The sequence below is a fragment of the Canis lupus genome, chromosome 24, assembly GCF_048164855.1.
Source record: "Canis lupus baileyi chromosome 24, mCanLup2.hap1, whole genome shotgun sequence".
Lineage (NCBI taxonomy): Eukaryota > Metazoa > Chordata > Mammalia > Carnivora > Canidae > Canis > Canis lupus.
Window position 1 is genome coordinate 10,569,512 of NC_132861.1, and position 17,541 is coordinate 10,587,052.

The following is a 17,541-nucleotide window of genomic DNA, read 5'->3' on the forward strand; positions in this document are numbered from 1 at the left end:
TATATTCTGTGTTTTATTCTATTTCTTGGTAACTGATGCAGACAAAAGACATTAAGAATAAGTGCCTAAATATCTGAACCATTACTATACTAATGTAGATTCCATACCAGCCTTTAAGTTTGTATAAGCTCATTATTTCAGGAGAATGGTTTTCAATATAAATCTTGGGAACTATCAAATAAAGCCTCATGTCTTTATTTTATGTAGTATTTAACTTTCATGTATAAATATGAAATGCAAGAATAGTAATCAAAGGTTAAATCAGACTAACAGTATGACACGTCAAAGAGAAAAAAAGCTGAAAGGCTGAATTAACAGTTAGTTACTCGGTATACTCAATATAATTCCAGGCTTTCTTGCTGTTGACTATGAATTATGCAGTAATTTTCACTGACTTTTAAGAAATGGCTATATATAATATATATATATATATATATACACACACATATATATGTATATGTATATATATATACATACATAGATACATGTATATTCATAAGGGATTATATGAGAACAAAACTCACGTGTGAAGAAAACTAATAATATTAACAAAATTCATGTATGAAGAAAACTAATAATATTAATAGTTGCATAAAATTTTCAAATAATTATGGCACGCTAATATGAACTAGCTAGAAATGAAACATAGCAAAATACTTTAAAAGGTTTTACAAGAAAATAAGTAAGGGGCGCCTGGGTGACTCAGTCCATTGAGCGTCTGACTCTTGATTTCAGCTCAAGTCTTGATCTCAGGTTTGTGAGTTGAAGCCTTGCCCTGGGCTCCACGCTGGGTGCTGGGCATGGGGACTACTTAAAAAAAAAAAAAAAAAAAATGACCTATTCTGTAACAATTGAAAGTATAATAATGAAGTCTTTGTAACCATGGAAATGTCTTTATGTTAAGTGGAAAAACACATGATTCCCAATTTGTAAAACAAATTCATATATGAACAGAGACTGGAAAGAAACCAGAAAAATGAAAATATTTATGTCAAGATGACCAAAGTATTATATCTATGCTTTTAAAATTCTTTAATGTAGTTAAAACATAGTTTAGTTTTAAAGCTTCTTGCATAAAAATAAATAGACTTCAGAATTCTTCTTCCATACAAATCCTACCCTTCCTGGTTATAAGAAGTATGTAAGTGATGTCAACAGGTATCACGGAAAGGCTGTGAGGGCACCTTCCTGGCAAGGATGCCAAGACACACTTAATGAATAACTTGTCATGACAATAAAAGTAAAAAGGCAAAGTCTTAGCACAAAGGAGTTAAATTCTAGTCTAAAATAAACTCTGTGGATTACTAAGGAATTATAATCATCCCTATCTCCATTCCTTTCTGTTTACTAAATCATATGCATGGGTTTCATATTTGCTTCAGTCAGTGAACACAAAACGGCAATCAAGTTTTCTGTACCCATTTATCTCCAAATAGAAACATTTCAAAACTAGTGGGCTGTGTTGATAACTATCTCCAAAGGTGTGTGAATACCTTTATCTCAAAAATATGCCTACCTTGGCATTCAAAACCTGGTCTTAACTCTTGATTAACCCAAGGTCATTTCATTGTAGATAAATTTTCATCCACTAATACTCAAAAAGGCCCAAGAGCTTTTATTCTTGTTTTTTATATATATGTATATATATATGTATGTGTGTGTATATGTGTATTTATATACATGTGTATAAATGTACATATATACTACCACTTCTAAAATAATCTAAAAGGTCACAATAAAATTTTCCATCAAATGATCTCATCTCAGGTTTTACTACTTGGAAAATTATATAAAATTGCTCTATCTGGGATCCCTGGGTGCCGCAGCGGTTTAGCGCCTGCCTTTGGCTCAGGGCGCGATCCTGGAGACCCGGGATCGAATCCCACATCAGGCTCCTGGTGCATGGAGCCTGCTTCTCCCTCTGCCTATGTCTCCGCCTCTCTCTCTCTCTCTCTGTGTGACTATCATAAATAAATTTAAAAAATAAAATAAAATAAAAAAATAATAAAATAAATAAATAAATAAATAAAATAAAATAATAAATAAAATAAAATAAAATAAAATAAAATAAAATAAATAAAATAAATAAAATAAATAAAATAAATAAAATAAAATAAAATAAAATAAATAATAAAATAAAATAAAATAAAATAAAATAAAATAAAATAAAATAAAATAAAATAAAATTGCTCTATCTACCACCACCAGATTTAGGCCTCCTTGTAAGAGCCATTTGGAATAAAAGCTATAGTAAAGGCACCCATGCATACAGCACTGTCTGGTGGCAATCTAAATGATGCCTATTCACCCAACAATACTTTATTTCAAACTGAAGAGTTTAAGGCAAAATTCTATCAATAATGTGATCATGCCATAACAGAGGCAAGCATAAACGGGCTAAAAATACAAAGGGCTTACTATCGGCATATGACAGAAGAGGAAAAGAAAACGATTAAGTTGAACAGTAATTAAACTTTTATGTCAATTCTATTTATCTCATTGAACCAGTCTACCTTCACTTCCATCATCAGCATCTACTGATCTCCTAACAAGCACTGTGAGGTCAAAAAGCCTACTGGACATGCATTCAGTACTTCCTTTGAACACATTTTGTATCAAGGCCACTTAAATGTTCACACTTAAAGCCACTAAAAATTATGAAGAATAAACACCTTCAAAATCAACACTCTAATTGGCTCCCTGGTTCTCACACAAATCCACCACCTGCATTTGGCAAACGGGTTTGATTCCACAGCTGAGCATACAGAAGGAAAAAGTATAAATGAAAGAACCAACACTTGAACATGGATGAAAACAGATTAATATTTTAAATCTCATAAATAACTTTAATTGTTAGGCAAATTTGGTTTTGGATCACTTTACTCTTTGTATCTCTGTCTAGGAAGAATTCAACAAATTTAACTTCATGCTGCTGGCCTTTTTCCTTCTCTGCAAACTGTTTCCCAATACTTATAACTTGCCTGTACCTTAATTCAAAGTATAAACCTAGCAGTATATGAGTTTATGGTCTAATTCAACCTCATCATTCAGACCAAGTACTAAATTTGAAAGCAAAAGCCAAAACATTTGTTCAGTGTGAGGTAATGGCTCTGAAAGATTCCAGTTCAACTGTGTTTCCAAATTCCAACTGTATATAAGTCTTATCCATTGAACTGAGCTTTTAGGCCAATACGTGAATTATGATGAAAAGTAACATCTGTTTATTGTTATAATTTCTCCCCTAAGAAGGAAGTATATCTTATGAGGATGATGATAAAGATGTCTGATATGCTGTTTGGAACACATATCAGACAGATTTACTAGTCTAAAAATCCAGTATTCATTTATGAACCAGTAGATTACATGTGATGCTGTAATAACATATCTCCCAGAAACCTGACCCTATATATTAAAATATATTTTTTCCCAGATACCAGTCTCCTAATAAGAGAAAGCTATTACCTCATTATTTATAACATTTATTTTTATTAACTATTTACCTTGAAATGTGCTACTAAGTACATTTTTATAGTATGTATAAATCTGTTTTAACTAATCATTCATTCATTCATGAAAGGCCATACAGCTCAGTGTTTAAGGATCTGATTTCTGGAGCCAAGGTACTTGCATCAGAATCCTTACTCTGGGGGTGCCTTGGGTAGCTCAGTCGGTTAAGCATCCAACTCTTGATCTCTGCTCAGGTCTTGATCTCAGGCTCATGAGTTCAAGCCCCACAATGGGCTCCATGCTGGGTGTGGAGCCTACTTTAAAAAAAAAAAAAAAGAACCCTCACTCTGGCTCCTCTGAGCCATGCAAACTTGAGCAAGTTCCTTGCTGTCTGTGGCTGTTACTATCTCATCTCTAATGTGGGGACAACATTAGCCCTGGGGATCGAGAAAGCCAGTACATGCCACACATTTGGCACATGCTACACATGTGATGGTTATTAAGATTAGTACTGATCTTACAGTGTTTGTTGAGCAACTACTGTGTCCTAGGCACTGTTCTAAGAACACAATAAACAGCAGTAGAAAGACAGGGCTGCATCCCTGCCATCTTGGATCTCACGTTCCAATTAAGGAGAAAGGCAAGAAGCAAATAAATCTAGAATATCATGTCGGGGATACATGGTATAAAAAAAAATGAAGCCAGGTAAATGGATAGAGAGAAGAGGCCACAGGAACTACTTTTGCACAGCAGCTGCAGCATCAAAGCCCAATCTGTGTGTCAGAAGGCAGCAGAGCAGACAGCAGAGGCTCTGGAGCCCACTGGCACCAAGGTGCATGGTATTGCACTACTTATCAGTGATGCCAGCATGGGCATTTTTTTTTTACAATGCAAAGTATTTTATTTTTAAACGTCTAAATTTGAAAACAAAAGAGCCTAGATTAAATAATATAGTTTTCCAAAGCTGAATGTGCTCATTTGGAGCTCAGTTTTTCTGCTTGCAGTACAAAACAACTTCCTAAAACTCCTAGGCAGGAACACTACTGTTTTGATGATCTGTGATTAGATGAACTGATCAATCTCAGTTGGTAATATCCTTTTTTTTTCTCCTTGGTAAAGGCTTTAAAAAATTCTAGAACAAATGCATTTTTCTAGTCTTATTATACAATCCCTCGATCTCTCTGAGCCTTGATTTCCTCTCTGCAAAATGGGGAGATTAACAGGAACTACCTCACAGAGTTAAATGAGCTGATTTCTGCACTCCAGCCCCTGGCCTCACCGACCAGATGTCTCACTAGTCCCCGCAAGCCCACCTCTCTAAACATAAGCTCATACGCTAGCTCACAGAGCACCTCACTTTCCTTTCAGTCACCCTTTCCCTGATACCCAGTGAGACACATGATTACCGCCTCCATCCACGAGAGTCCTCACACCTGTTCCAGCAGGAGTCTGGTCTGGCAAACTCTTTACCATTTGTTCAAGGCTCAGTTCAAATGCCCTAACAAAGCCTTTGCTGACATTTCCAGGCAGGGCTGGGTGCCTTCTTGTGTGTGTTCTCAGAGTGCAAGGCCACTATTGCTTCACGCAGCAACGTCTGGTGTCTCCCCTACTAGGATGAGCCTGCTGGAGGACGGGCATAGCCACTCACCAGGAAAAGGCCACCTCTAGCCACCAGGTATGGGTGTCACTACCCAAACAGTGAGCTCTCTCAAGTGACTGGCTTCTGTGGACCCCTGGCTCCAGACTCAATTCTATGTGGCAAGGTCTGCCTGGCCACACTCCATCACAGGCTGCCTCCCCCTGAACCCAGCATCTGGCCTCTGACATTCTTACTGGGCCAAGACCCAGCTCCCAACAGACTCACAGGGATAGAGTTCTCCAGAACAGGAAAGGGGTTCTGTCAAAAAGAGACAAATGCTCACAACAGGGCCTTTTCCACAGTATGGATGAACTCATTATTGCTGAGCAACCGCCCTTGGAGCAATGTGGGTCTCAATGTCCTATTTTCTCCTACAGCATCTTGCCCAGGTCCTTGTTTAAAATAAATATTCAATAAGGATTTATTAATGAGGGGATAGATGAATAAATTCTTATTCAATAGCAATGTAGTAAAGTCTCCAGTTTAATGAATTAACGTGATGTCTTAACACCTATCAGTTACTACAAAACGTGAATCTTTAGTAAGTAATTAGGCATCCAATTGTTCTCATCTAAAAAGAAGATTTTAGTGATAGCCAGTGACACACTGTCAAAGCTAACCTTTCAGTGGAGTATCTCACACAGTCTCCTTGACAATAAAAAAAATTTCTAAAAACAGAAAACCATCTTTCTCAAGCTTCTTCATACTGATCAAAAAGGTTTTGCTCTGGCTTTCCTGGCTTATCTCACGGAAACAAGTGTGTTGTTTTTTTTTTAACTTATGAACCAAAGCCTGTGGACTAAGTCTCCTCAAGAAAATAGTGATTTACAAAATTTTCTGTGAATAAGAAAAAAATGCATTTATTTGTTAAGGCGGAGATTCTTCTAGGTATTTATTTATTTTATTTACTTATTTACTTATTTATTTATTTATTTATTTATTTATTTATTTATTTATTTATTAAAGATTTTATTTATTTATTCATGAGAGACACAGAGAGAGAGAGAGAGAGAGAGAGAGAGGCAGAGACACAGGCAGAGAGAGAAGCAGGCTCCATGCAGGAAGCCCGACGGGGGACTCGATTCCCGATTCCCAGTCTTCAGGATCAGGCCCTGGGCGGAAGGTGGCACTAAACCGCTGAGCCACCCAGGCTGCCCAAGATTTTTCTAGGTTTCAGATAAAGTTCACGCCACCAAAGAAGACAGTAAATTAGAAGTGTCTGTTCTTTTCAAAAGCTATTTAGTTGCGGGTGGGGAGAGTGCGGGAGTTCCTAAGCAGCCAGTTCAGCTCCATTTGGCCCAAAGCAGAAAATGTACCAAATGTAATGTATACAGCTGCTCACCCCCCAAAAAACTCATAATATCCCACCTCTGAACTTTCTTTTCTGTATTTGCAGGTTGCCTGAAAAACAGAACCGTTAAGTTGTCTGTGCTTCTGCCCATATTTTTCTCAGGTCCTGTGTCCACTGTGAGCTTGGGCCTTCCCTCCCCACTGCACTCACTCCTACAGGGGCTGACTTCCCCATGCGAAGTGGTTCCCCAAACAAGTATGACCTTTGCCCTGTACTATGGTTGAAGCTCACATTTTAGAGTCTTCAAAATGGTGCCAGAATTTTTGTTTTAACAGAACCTACTAAAAATACAAACCACCCCCCCAAAAAACCATGATGCTTTATATTCTTCCCTTTATAGTTTCCATCTTAATCTTAATTTTGAAGTTCCTTTGGAGAACAATGCTAGTTTCTGTAACTTCAGGCAAGAGTTAATATCTAATACTTCACAGTCTGGGTTCCCCTTGGTTACTGGATCCCAGGTACCAGGAGGGAAGGTACAACCCTCAGAGTACGGCCTCTCCATCAACAACATAAGCATAAGATACTCCCATTGTATCTTCACCAGAGGCCAACCTGTTTGCTCCCACTTCTTGTCACACACACAAAATATATATATTCACAAGTATTTTCACAGAAACATCCATTCAAGAAGGAGTTTTCTTAGGTTCAAAAAAAGGGAAGTCAAATCATAACAGACCCACAGATGCTATGCACATAGTAAGCATTGAAAATGAAATACATGAGGCACCTGGGTGGCTTGGTGGTTGAGCGTCTGCCTTTGGCTGAAAATACTATCCCAGGGTCCTAGGATCGAGTCCCACATCAGGCTCCCCGCAGGGAGCTTGCTTCTCCCTCTGCCTGTGTTTCTACCTCTCTCTGTTAATTTCATGAATAAATAAATAATACAATATAAATAAATAAATAAATAAACAAAATACATTCAAGTGCCTGATTATTTAAGAGATTGTTGCACAAACTCTTATGGGTTTCTGTTAGCCTCAGCTCCATGTGGCTTTTTCTTTTAAAGATGTTATTTATTTATTCATGTGAGACATACAGAGAAAAAGAGAGAGAGAGAGAGAGGCAGAGACACAGGCAGAGGGAGAAGCAGGCTCCATGCAGGGAGCCTGACGTGGGACTCAATTCCGGGTCTCCAGGATCAGGCCCTGAGCCGAAGGTGGCGTTAAATCGCTGAGCCACCTGGGCTGCCCTCCATGTGGCTTTTTTGTTTGTGAAACTCTAAACAGCCAATCTACTTAATGATACAGTCATTTCCATTTCCATTATGAAACAGTTACCGTCTACCTCATAAGGAACTCAAACAGCTAGAGCATCTTTTCTAACCCTTTATTCCATAGCAATCAAGAACAGTACTCTGCACACAGAAGAGCACTTGGTAAAGTCTGCTGGCTTTCTGATTAGAGAAAGCATATAACTATAAACTACAGAGCCATTAGAAGCTGCATTATAAGCTTCAAAACTGGAAATGGGCATGACAACTCACAGTGAGCCAAATTATTTTAGAAACAAGAGAAAAAAGATTTACCATTCTAGCCACAACTCCCAGTACAGAGCTAGGTTTCAGACAGAAAGTTAGTTTAGCCTCCTGTCTTTATATTCACATTTAGAAGGATAAAAATGTTTGCGTTCTTAATAAGACCGCATCTTAGCACCTTGAGGCAAAGCAGGCATACATAATGACTTGCCAAAGCAAAGAGAACAGCTAGAACGAAATGCATAATCAGAGAAACCATTAAATTTTTGCACCTTAATTTTTGGCAGATTTTGTAGTCAAGTACAACCTGACAAGAGTAATGAATAAATAAACAGCAGTTCTAGACATCTGGTAGTGTGGGAGGAATAGATATTTTGGCCTATCAAATAAATATTCAAATGGTAAAACACTGTTGATTCCTCCCTTGGCAAGCAACTTTGGTGAATGCTCATGGTGGGCAAATCTATGGGGAAATGCAAAACTGAAACCTGAACACTTCATGGTTCAGGTCCCAAATAATGTGAGGGCCTGAGATATTTGTTCAATTAGAGCTAAAACGCACACCTGCCAAACCATGGGATTGACCCCTCCTCGAAGGAGTGAGCATGCTCCCCATCACAGTGCTGGGGATGCCCTGACAACTTCTACCTTAGATTCTCCCTTTCTCCACTTCCATGGCTGATGAATGAGTTGTCAATTCTTTCTCAAGAATATGTCAATCTCTCAAAACAAGTTCCAGTTAAATTTTCAGTAGGGAGCCATACCTGCCTCTTAAAGGGACTTGGTCCCACTCCCCATGTTTTGTGCATCTCATTTAATTCTCCGAAGTCAAACTTGTTGCCCTATTTTCACATAGTTCTAGGTCAGGGTATCTCAATACCACCCCAAGTATTGTCCACAGACCCTATGTTAGCTGTCAACTGCCTTTGGATCTTTAAAATTTGACTTTTAATCATATACATAGCATAAAAAACTCTGTAAGGAGAAAAAATTAACTAGTATCAAGCATAGTTTCAGACACTAAAATCTTTCTGGCCATTTCAACTACCAAAGAGCTGGATCTTGTGAGCAAATCAAATCCAAGTGTTAAAGTTTTGTCATAACTACCTCAGTATTCATAGCTGGCTTCCATCCCAGGAAAGAATTTCAGAATAAGAAAAATAGACTATCTTATAATTAAAAGGAAGTTTCCTTATTGCTTTAGTCTAGACTCCATTTATTATCACAGAAATTAAGGGTTTGCTTGATGATGTTGCTTAATTACGTGTCTTTAAATGTAAAACCAATATTGCCACCTAGTGGCAATCTAAGACACCTACTAAACAGGCTGTCTAAAGCACAAACGATAAACAGAAAGGACAATAAAAATTCAGTATATGTAAAACCTAAAATTAGAAGCATGAAATAAAGTTCTAGAGAAGGTAAATACTTCAGTGAAATGGAACTGTTTTCTAAGACTTAAAAGCTGAGAAAATGTATCAGTTAAAAATGCGGTTTCTAATGTCAGTGTGTGGCGTTACCCTGGATGCCACAGGTCAGGGGGTACAAAGAGGACAGAGCAGGACTTGCTTCCCTTTGGATTCTGAAAGCAGGCCAGAGGCCCTGTAGGTGAAAGGGCACCGCAGGGGGGCCCATGTGGAATACCAAAGGAGCATTCCAGGAAAGTAGTGCCTGTGGATGAAAACGGCCATCATGGTAGACCAAGGCTACCCCCAGGACCCAGAGGAAAGGCTGTCCAAGTAATGATGATAATCATTCAACCATAAAACTGAAGGAAATCCTGTCATAGGCTACCACATGGATGAACCTTGAGGATGTTACACTAAGTAAAATAAGCCAGTCAAAAAAAGAAAAAAAAAAACAAATACTATGTGATGCCACTTATATGAGGTACATAGTATAGTCAGATTCATAGAGACAAGCAGAACGCTGGTTGCCAAGGGCTGAAGGAAAAGGAAAAGTAGGGTTGTGTCACGGGTATGGATCCAGTTTCAGTTGGGAAGACAAAAAGTTCTGGAAATTGGCATACAACGTGAATGTACTTTACAGTACTTACACTTAAAAATGGCTGAGGGCAAATTTTACATGCTTGCTTTCTTTTTTTTTTTAACCACAATTAAGAATAAAAATAACAATAACAATAACAACAGCAAAGCCCTCTGGGTGGCAACACCTCCTGAGGTAAGTGCACAGGCAGGGGTCCCCGCAAGACTTTTCGGTTTTCCTGAAATCAGACAACGCACTTTCTCTGTGTCTCACACACTCCTGTGTCCCCAGAAGGCTGCTTCTGCTCTGCCCAGCCCCCAAACCCTGCTTTTCACCAGGGCTCCACTGTTCCCCTTGGAAGCAGCACCTTCAAGCTTTCAGCCACTACCTATGTATGTTCCTGATCCCAAATCCACCACCTTCTGGACAAACTGCTCTCCTGAGTCTAAAGCAAACAAATATCCAGCCTCCAGCAGCTGACACCTCCACCTCAGACATCACCTATAGAAACCAAAAGTCATCTTGTACCTACAAACCCATCCTCAGCCTTAGATGGTGGCCCCACCCTACCCCACCTCAGTCCTTGCTGGGCACTGGTCCTGACTTTCCAGCCCTTCACCCAAACTGCCCTGGTTCTGGCCTCACATCCCCTCTAAGGCCGCTGCCACCACCAGCTCTGCCTCTTGCCCCTGGTCCAGTGCTTCTCACACTGCCTGTGATGAAGCACTAGCAGAAGTCTGCACCCTCATTTTGAGCAGCATTACCCCCAGGCAACCCCCAACAACTCCTTGCCGCAGTCTTGGGTCAGTTCAGCTGCTTTCTTCACAAATACCAGAGTGATCGTTTTAAAATATAGAGTTGACATGCTGAGGCCCTACTGGCTCTCCCTAGCAGTCATTTCAACTGGCCATGCTTTTGGTAACAGTGACTGTTGGTTCATCCGACATGTATTGCCAAGAGCCAGGGATGCTAAATGTCTCGGATCTCAAATATATCTCAAATGCTCAGAGTGCCCCCTTAGAGGCCTTGAGAAAGGCCCTGGGGCCTTAAGAGGGCTCATGGCTACTCTGGCTATCAGGTCCCTACCTAACCTTCCAGGTTGGTATCCACACTGCCCACCTCCTATGCAACATGTTTCTGCTTCTCACCTGGTTGCTATCACTTGGCTGTCTACAGAGAAACCCTCCCCTGCTCCTATCCCCCTCCTTAACCTCACCTATTTTCCTTATTTTAGGAAATAGTACCTTATTTTTTTATTTTTATTGTTTTGTGATAAGAACACCTAACATGAGCTCTGTCCTCTCAATAAGTATTTAGTGTCCAACACAGTTCAATGCTGGAATGCAGATCCCAGAGCTTATTCATCTTACTTAATTGAAACTTTATGCCAGGTAATAATTACTCATTTCCCCTTCCCCTGGTTACAACCACCCTGGTCTTTGATTTATGAATTTGATTATTTTAGATACCTCATGTAAGTGGAATCATGCAGTAACTGTCTTTCTGCACTGCCACTTTGCTTTGAAATTGCCTGTTTAATGGGCCTCTCTCCTCTCCTGGACTTGAGTTCTTTAAGTATAAGGACTATACTTTGCTGCTACCTGTGTGCTCAGTGCTTTGCTCTGTAAATATTGAATGAATGAATGAGAGGTTCATAGATAAATTCTACTGACTAGGTGAGTCCTTGATGTGTAAACAAAATCCTGACTTTAGCAGAGATGTCAATTGGTCTCTTCTTCCTTTCAGTGACTAGAACTCCTGGCGTTTTGGCTGGATCCATAGGCTACCCAACTAGATATTACCTTTCCCAGCCTAGGTGTGTCCACATGACAATGGTATATAGGGGGAAATGATGGAAATATGTATACTACTTCAAGGTCATATCCTTAAAAGGAACCTGGTTGTCCTCCACAAATGGGAATGCCCATGTAGTGGTAGTAAACCAGTTCCAACCATGCCAACAAGGACAAGACATTTCAGCCCATGAAATAAAACAGAAGGATCCTGGAGCAGAGTTGCCAACCCCTAGCCCATCCACCAACAGGACTATTTGTAAGGGGAAGTAAATCTCCACCTTCCTTAAGTCATTGCAGAAAGAAAGCAATCGGTCAGAGATACACATCTCCTGTCAAAGAGTTCTTGCCGAGAGCTGAGGGATAGAATTCATCTACAGACAAGAACTTCTGTCTTAAAGGCCATAGCAATGCAGTGTAGCGAGCGCACTGGGAGGGATGTTTCTTCTGCTCAGCTAAAGAAGAAAGCACCTCTATGGCAAGACAAGAAGGTAGACCTTCCTTTACTCAGACCTTCAGCATTATTCATAGCAGCTGTAGATTCAGTTCATGCCTATTTTAAACACTATTAAAATGTACGTGCATGTGTCGATTTTTCTCTCCATAATCCTTCTTGGATATTACATTACAAATCAACTCAAAAGTTCAATTAATGATATCCAATTAAAAAACTGATTAAGAGACTCATGGAGGAAACACCACACTAAGGTTAATGAAAATGTTATTTCAACATGAAAATTGCCTTAGAACCTGGTACTAAAATTTTGAACATTAATTATCCCTACTATTTTAAGCCTTGCTTTTAAAATGTTATTCCTTCCACTTTTTTTATACTTTATGACAAAACCACAAGAGTCCTACAGAATTATGCAAGTCTTTTAAAAAAAATAGGAAGAATTTAGAAGACAATGCTTTGAGCATCAGGAATTAACAAGAGCATTTTAAACAAGTCAGTATTAAATAAGCAAACAAGTCAGAAGAGTTACTCTCATCTAAATAAAATGGATTTTATCTACAGACGGAGGACTTTGGAAAACGTGAAAGTAACAACAAATAAGTAACTAGCAGACATCCCAGCCATCACTACATACCTGTGTGAGATTTGTTGCTTGCTTTAAGATGCTTTTTTTTAACTGTTCCGCTCTCTTTGCATGAAAAGAATTACTTTGACTCTGGATGACAAATACAATTCCTTTTAAATCTAGAACCAAAGGAAAAAAAGCTTTCAGGTATTTATTTCTCAACAACTGAAATAAACTTAAAAATGGATTTAAAAAAAAAAAAAGCTGTAAGGCAAGCCTTCAGGCCATAAACTCTTAAGGGGAAAAAAAAAATCAATGTAAATGTAATCATAGCAACAAAAATCTCTTTTTAAACTGATCTCTGAAACATCCTTCCTAGAAGTTAGCAAGTAAATAAGCTCACTGTACTAGATCAAATCTGTGGTAGCAAACTGTGAATCCGCTCCTACATCTGTCGAAAGATGACTGTAAATGTGAGAAAGTAGGAAAGTGTCTACAATGCTAGTCTCCCCAGTAGCTGAAAATCTTGTTTGCAACTAGCCGCCTAACAACTCACACATAATCCTACACTGCACTATTACCTGCTATGAGTTGAAGTGTGTCCCCCGCCCCAACCCCACAAATGTCATATGTTCATGTCCTAACATCTAGGGCTTCAGCATGTGACCTTACTTGGAGCTGGGTCTTTACAGAGAGGCACTCAAGTTCAAGTGAGGTTGTTAGTGGGGGGGGGGGGGGGGGGGGGGGGGGTGACCTAACCCAGTATACTTGGTATCCTTACAAAAAGAGAAATCTAGACACAGATACACCAAGGGAAGATGATGTGAAGCCACACACTGAAGACAGCCATCTACAAGCCAGAAGAAATCAACCTCAGAAGAAATCAACCCTGCCCACACCTTGATCTCAGACTTCTGCCCGTCAGAACTGTGAGACACATTTCTATTGTTTAAGCACACAATTTGTGGTAGTTTATTTCAGCAGCCCTAGCAAACTAATACATGACTTCAAGAATGTTCTGGATGGCTCTTTAAGATGACACTCAACAGGGACTGCTTCTGACCCATTAGGTCACAAGTACTTGCAAATAAATAACTCAATAATCTCTACTCTACTTACCATGGCACCTAGCCAGAATTAAGTGTTATCTCCAGGAAAACAGCCACAATTCTATAGGAGCAGGGCTTCAACATGAAGTGTTGCATAAAAGCCCATCTACAACAACACTGGCAGTATTTACTAGCCCCCTAGGGACTCACCTCAGGGTGGCCAGCTTTCTCACAATGGCTAGCAAAAAGTAAACCCTAGTATGTTAGGCCCACCTGACCAGGGAAGACTACTTGCTTGACAGCAAAGAGGGTTGCTCAGTCCCCACAATGGAGAAACACATTAGGTTCTGAGCTTACAATAAAGCAACAGATAGAAACAGCCATCATGTCAGCAGCCTGCCACCAGACAGGGGCATTGGCAGAAGGCAGACTTCATATAAACTGTAGCTTCCAGGCAGGCTTACAGCAATGGTGGGGACCTGCCCCCTACCATGTGCCTTTCTCTTTAATACCTCTATTCAGAGACGTAACCTGGTTTTAATTTTATTCCTTAAATTTTATTGTTCCTATGTTCAGTTCCATAGTTCCATTCATTTATTCACTCACTCAAATATTCATACAACAAATAGCTCCACAGTGAGCCATCTAGATCCTAAAAATAATCCAAAATGCTCTTTGGTTAAAACTTAATAAAAAATTTAAAAGGAAATGCTCAACAACCTACTGAATATGACCTAATTATTTTCCTGTAGGAGTTTATACAAATATGAACATTCCACGTACCTACCTACCTACCTAATTCAAATCAGTTTCTTGGCTCTATAAATAGGACACACAGATAAGACTTAAACAAGTAAGTGATAATTTCAACAGAAATGTAATATCCTATCTACTATCTGAAACATTGCTGTTAAGTGACATATCAAAAGAGGAGTTATAAAGACTTACTTTTGTTAGAAATGAAATAAATAAACCTCAGAGAATAATTTTTGCAAAATTTAATAAAGCTGAAGACACACATTCCCAATGACCCAGAAACTCCACTCCTACTAATCATCCTTGAGAAACTTGCATACCTGTAAAAAAAGGATATATAACAAGAGTGCTCACAGCAGGATTGTATAAAAGGAAAAAATTTGAAGCAACTCAAATATCCACTAACAACATACACAATTGGAATACTACGCAGCAATGGAAATTAACTAGCACTTGATGCATCAATCCAGGTGGATATTATAGATGAATCCTACAGATTGGGAAAAAAAAAAAAACAACAAGCTACAAAGGAATAACCATATAAATCAATGGTCTGTGAGAAGATAAGCACAAATATATGTAAGATGGATATATACTATATAAATGCAAAATATATATATATATATATATATACATACCATATCATATGTGACCAGAAAATATAAAAGATTACATGAGAATGATATAAACACCAAACTAAGATCATAGTTAAAAGGCTTCAGCTATGTTAGGAATGTTATATTTCTTAAACTAGGTGGTAGATACGTGGATGCCCATTACTCTTTGTAGCTTCCTGTATGTTCAAAATAATTCATAATAGAGTTTTTAAAAGAGCAAATCCATCTGTCAAAAGGTTAATTCTGCAGCAATCAACTTCTGCCTTTTCTTCTACCAGATAAGCAAAACTCTCACCGATCCCACAAAAACAACAGTTCTTCCACATGGGGAAGAGGCTTTACAAGAAGGAAAAAAGTCAATTCTTCCCCTTTGCTTAGACTGGAGTCACATGCTCTGAGCTGTATTTGTTTTTTCTGCTACTAAGAAATCATCATGCCTTGATCACGTGAGCTATGAGCACTCGTCCAGCAAACATCTCTAAATCTGCATTGAGTTCAAAGCTCTGTGCAAGGCTGCACAGTCCCAGCAAGTAAGAGCCTGAGCCTAGTTCAGAAGGCAGCCCTCACAACACAAAGCCAAGCAGAGGAACTAGAGAAGCACAGAGGGGGAGCAAATGTAAGGAGGGTTTCTGGAAAGGGGCATTTCCTGAGTTTCCTTTAAAATGCAGCAATTATCTGCAGACTCAGGCACAGAGGGTGGCAGAGAAGGAAGCAGGGTTATCACAGAGCCCACAGCCTGCCTTCTCTCTGCAGCATCAGGAGTAGATGACCGGGGGAGTCTGTCAGGCATTTCTGAGAAAAAGATGAAGGGAACAGTCAGTGATAAAGTTAGAGAGGGAGGCTGCCTCAGCCAGATCAGATTGTGAAGGATTTAAGTGCCACACTAAGAGAATGGATCTATAGATTAAAAGCTTTCAAACTGGGGTAGGGCCACAGAGCCATCCGGGACCCCAAGGAGTAGGGAGTTCCCAGAAGAAGCCATGAGGACACTGTCCTGGGGATGCCCAGAGAAGAGGTGAGAGGAGTTTGAGGGACAGAAGGAACAGTGAAGGTTTGGGAGAGTAAGTGAAATTAAGGCTCTGAAAACAGTGACAGTATGGCTAAGAAATAAGATCCATATGGGGCAGTTACTGGTGATAAGGCAAAAGAGGAAGGGTGTACCCAACCCAGTTCCTAAAACCCTATTAATAATGAATGACACAATATCACTGAGAAGCCATCCAGCCCCACCTCCATTCTGGGGGTTGGCGGGGAGGTGACTGGGAGGGACAAGTTAGCACAGTTAGGTGCTAAAAACTGTTTATATACTCAAACTCCTGATGTTCGTCATCTCAGCTCCAAGAAAGACTTGTCTGACAGACATCCTGAGCTCTCCCTAACTGATCACATTCTGGCTGAGTCTAGACCCCAGGACTGACCTTAGTGGCAGTCTTCTCTGCCTATGCTGTTCCAGCCTCTGATTCTCAAGCTCTTGCTGCCCAGTCAACTGAGCTAAATAAGACAATCCCCCTATTTCCTTATCACGTCGGTCACACCTCTCTGAACACACTGCAATTTGCCAACGAAAACACTATAAAAACTCAAGACAGATGGTCATTGTTTCTCCTCCAGGAATGGGCAATAAATGGGTCATACCTTGAGTGCCTGACAACAATCAGGCATATGATGGGCCAGAAGGGGAAGGTAAAGAAATCAGTCAAGGCTGGGAAAGAACCCGTATGGTTCTGAGGCCAACAGTAAGCAGCAGAGTATTATGAAAAGATGACAGAACCAAGGAAGTGGTTAGGAAAGATCCCTAAAGGAGAAATAATAATTCTTTGAAGGAGAAAGAAATCAAAGGTTCTCTATTTCTCAGGTGTTGAGCACCTATCATGTGCCAAATGCCCTACTAAGTGCTAATCCTTCCTGGTCAGAGGTAATTTACAAACATGGATTCCATCCTGCTGCTGTCTTTCTGATGAGGAATCAGTGTGCAGTTCTTCTGATAAAAGTCAAATAGCAAGAATGTTGATTTACTTATTCTGGTAACTTCCCCTTGGTACTTTAAAGCCCATATCCCAGACTAGCAACATTAGTTCATTTAATCACCATTTTCAGATTTTTCAGGACACCTGGATGGCTCAGTTGGTTAGTGTCTGACTCTCAATTTTGGCTGAGGTCACAATCTCAGGGTGGTGAGATCAAGCTTCACATTGGGTTCCATGCTAGAGGTGGAGCCTGCTTAAGATTCCCTCTTTAGTTCCCCCCTCCACCTCCTCCTTAAAAGTAAAATATAATCATTTTCTATAAGGAGCCCCAGAAACCCCATAAGCTCCCATAAAATAAACATACAAACACCCAAAATCACAAATGTTGGCTGCATAGAGAACATCTCCACGTGGGGAGGAGTGGCTGAGCATCCAGG

At 39.6% G+C, this 17,541-nt stretch overlaps 1 protein-coding gene across 2 annotated transcripts in view; it reads right to left on the bottom strand.

Moving 5' to 3' along the window:
• The window catches only part of B3GLCT (beta 3-glucosyltransferase), a 236,501-nt gene that overhangs the window by 193,859 nt on the left and 25,101 nt on the right, over positions 1-17,541 (bottom strand). For both annotated transcript variants that reach the window (XR_012016201.1, XM_072795553.1), the window contains exon 4: positions 12,785-12,894. Coding sequence is in view for 1 of the 2 variants with exons in the window: in XM_072795553.1 (XP_072651654.1) it covers positions 12,785-12,894 (110 nt within the window). In the remaining variant the exon portion in view is untranslated. The remainder of the gene's footprint in view (positions 1-12,784; positions 12,895-17,541) is intronic.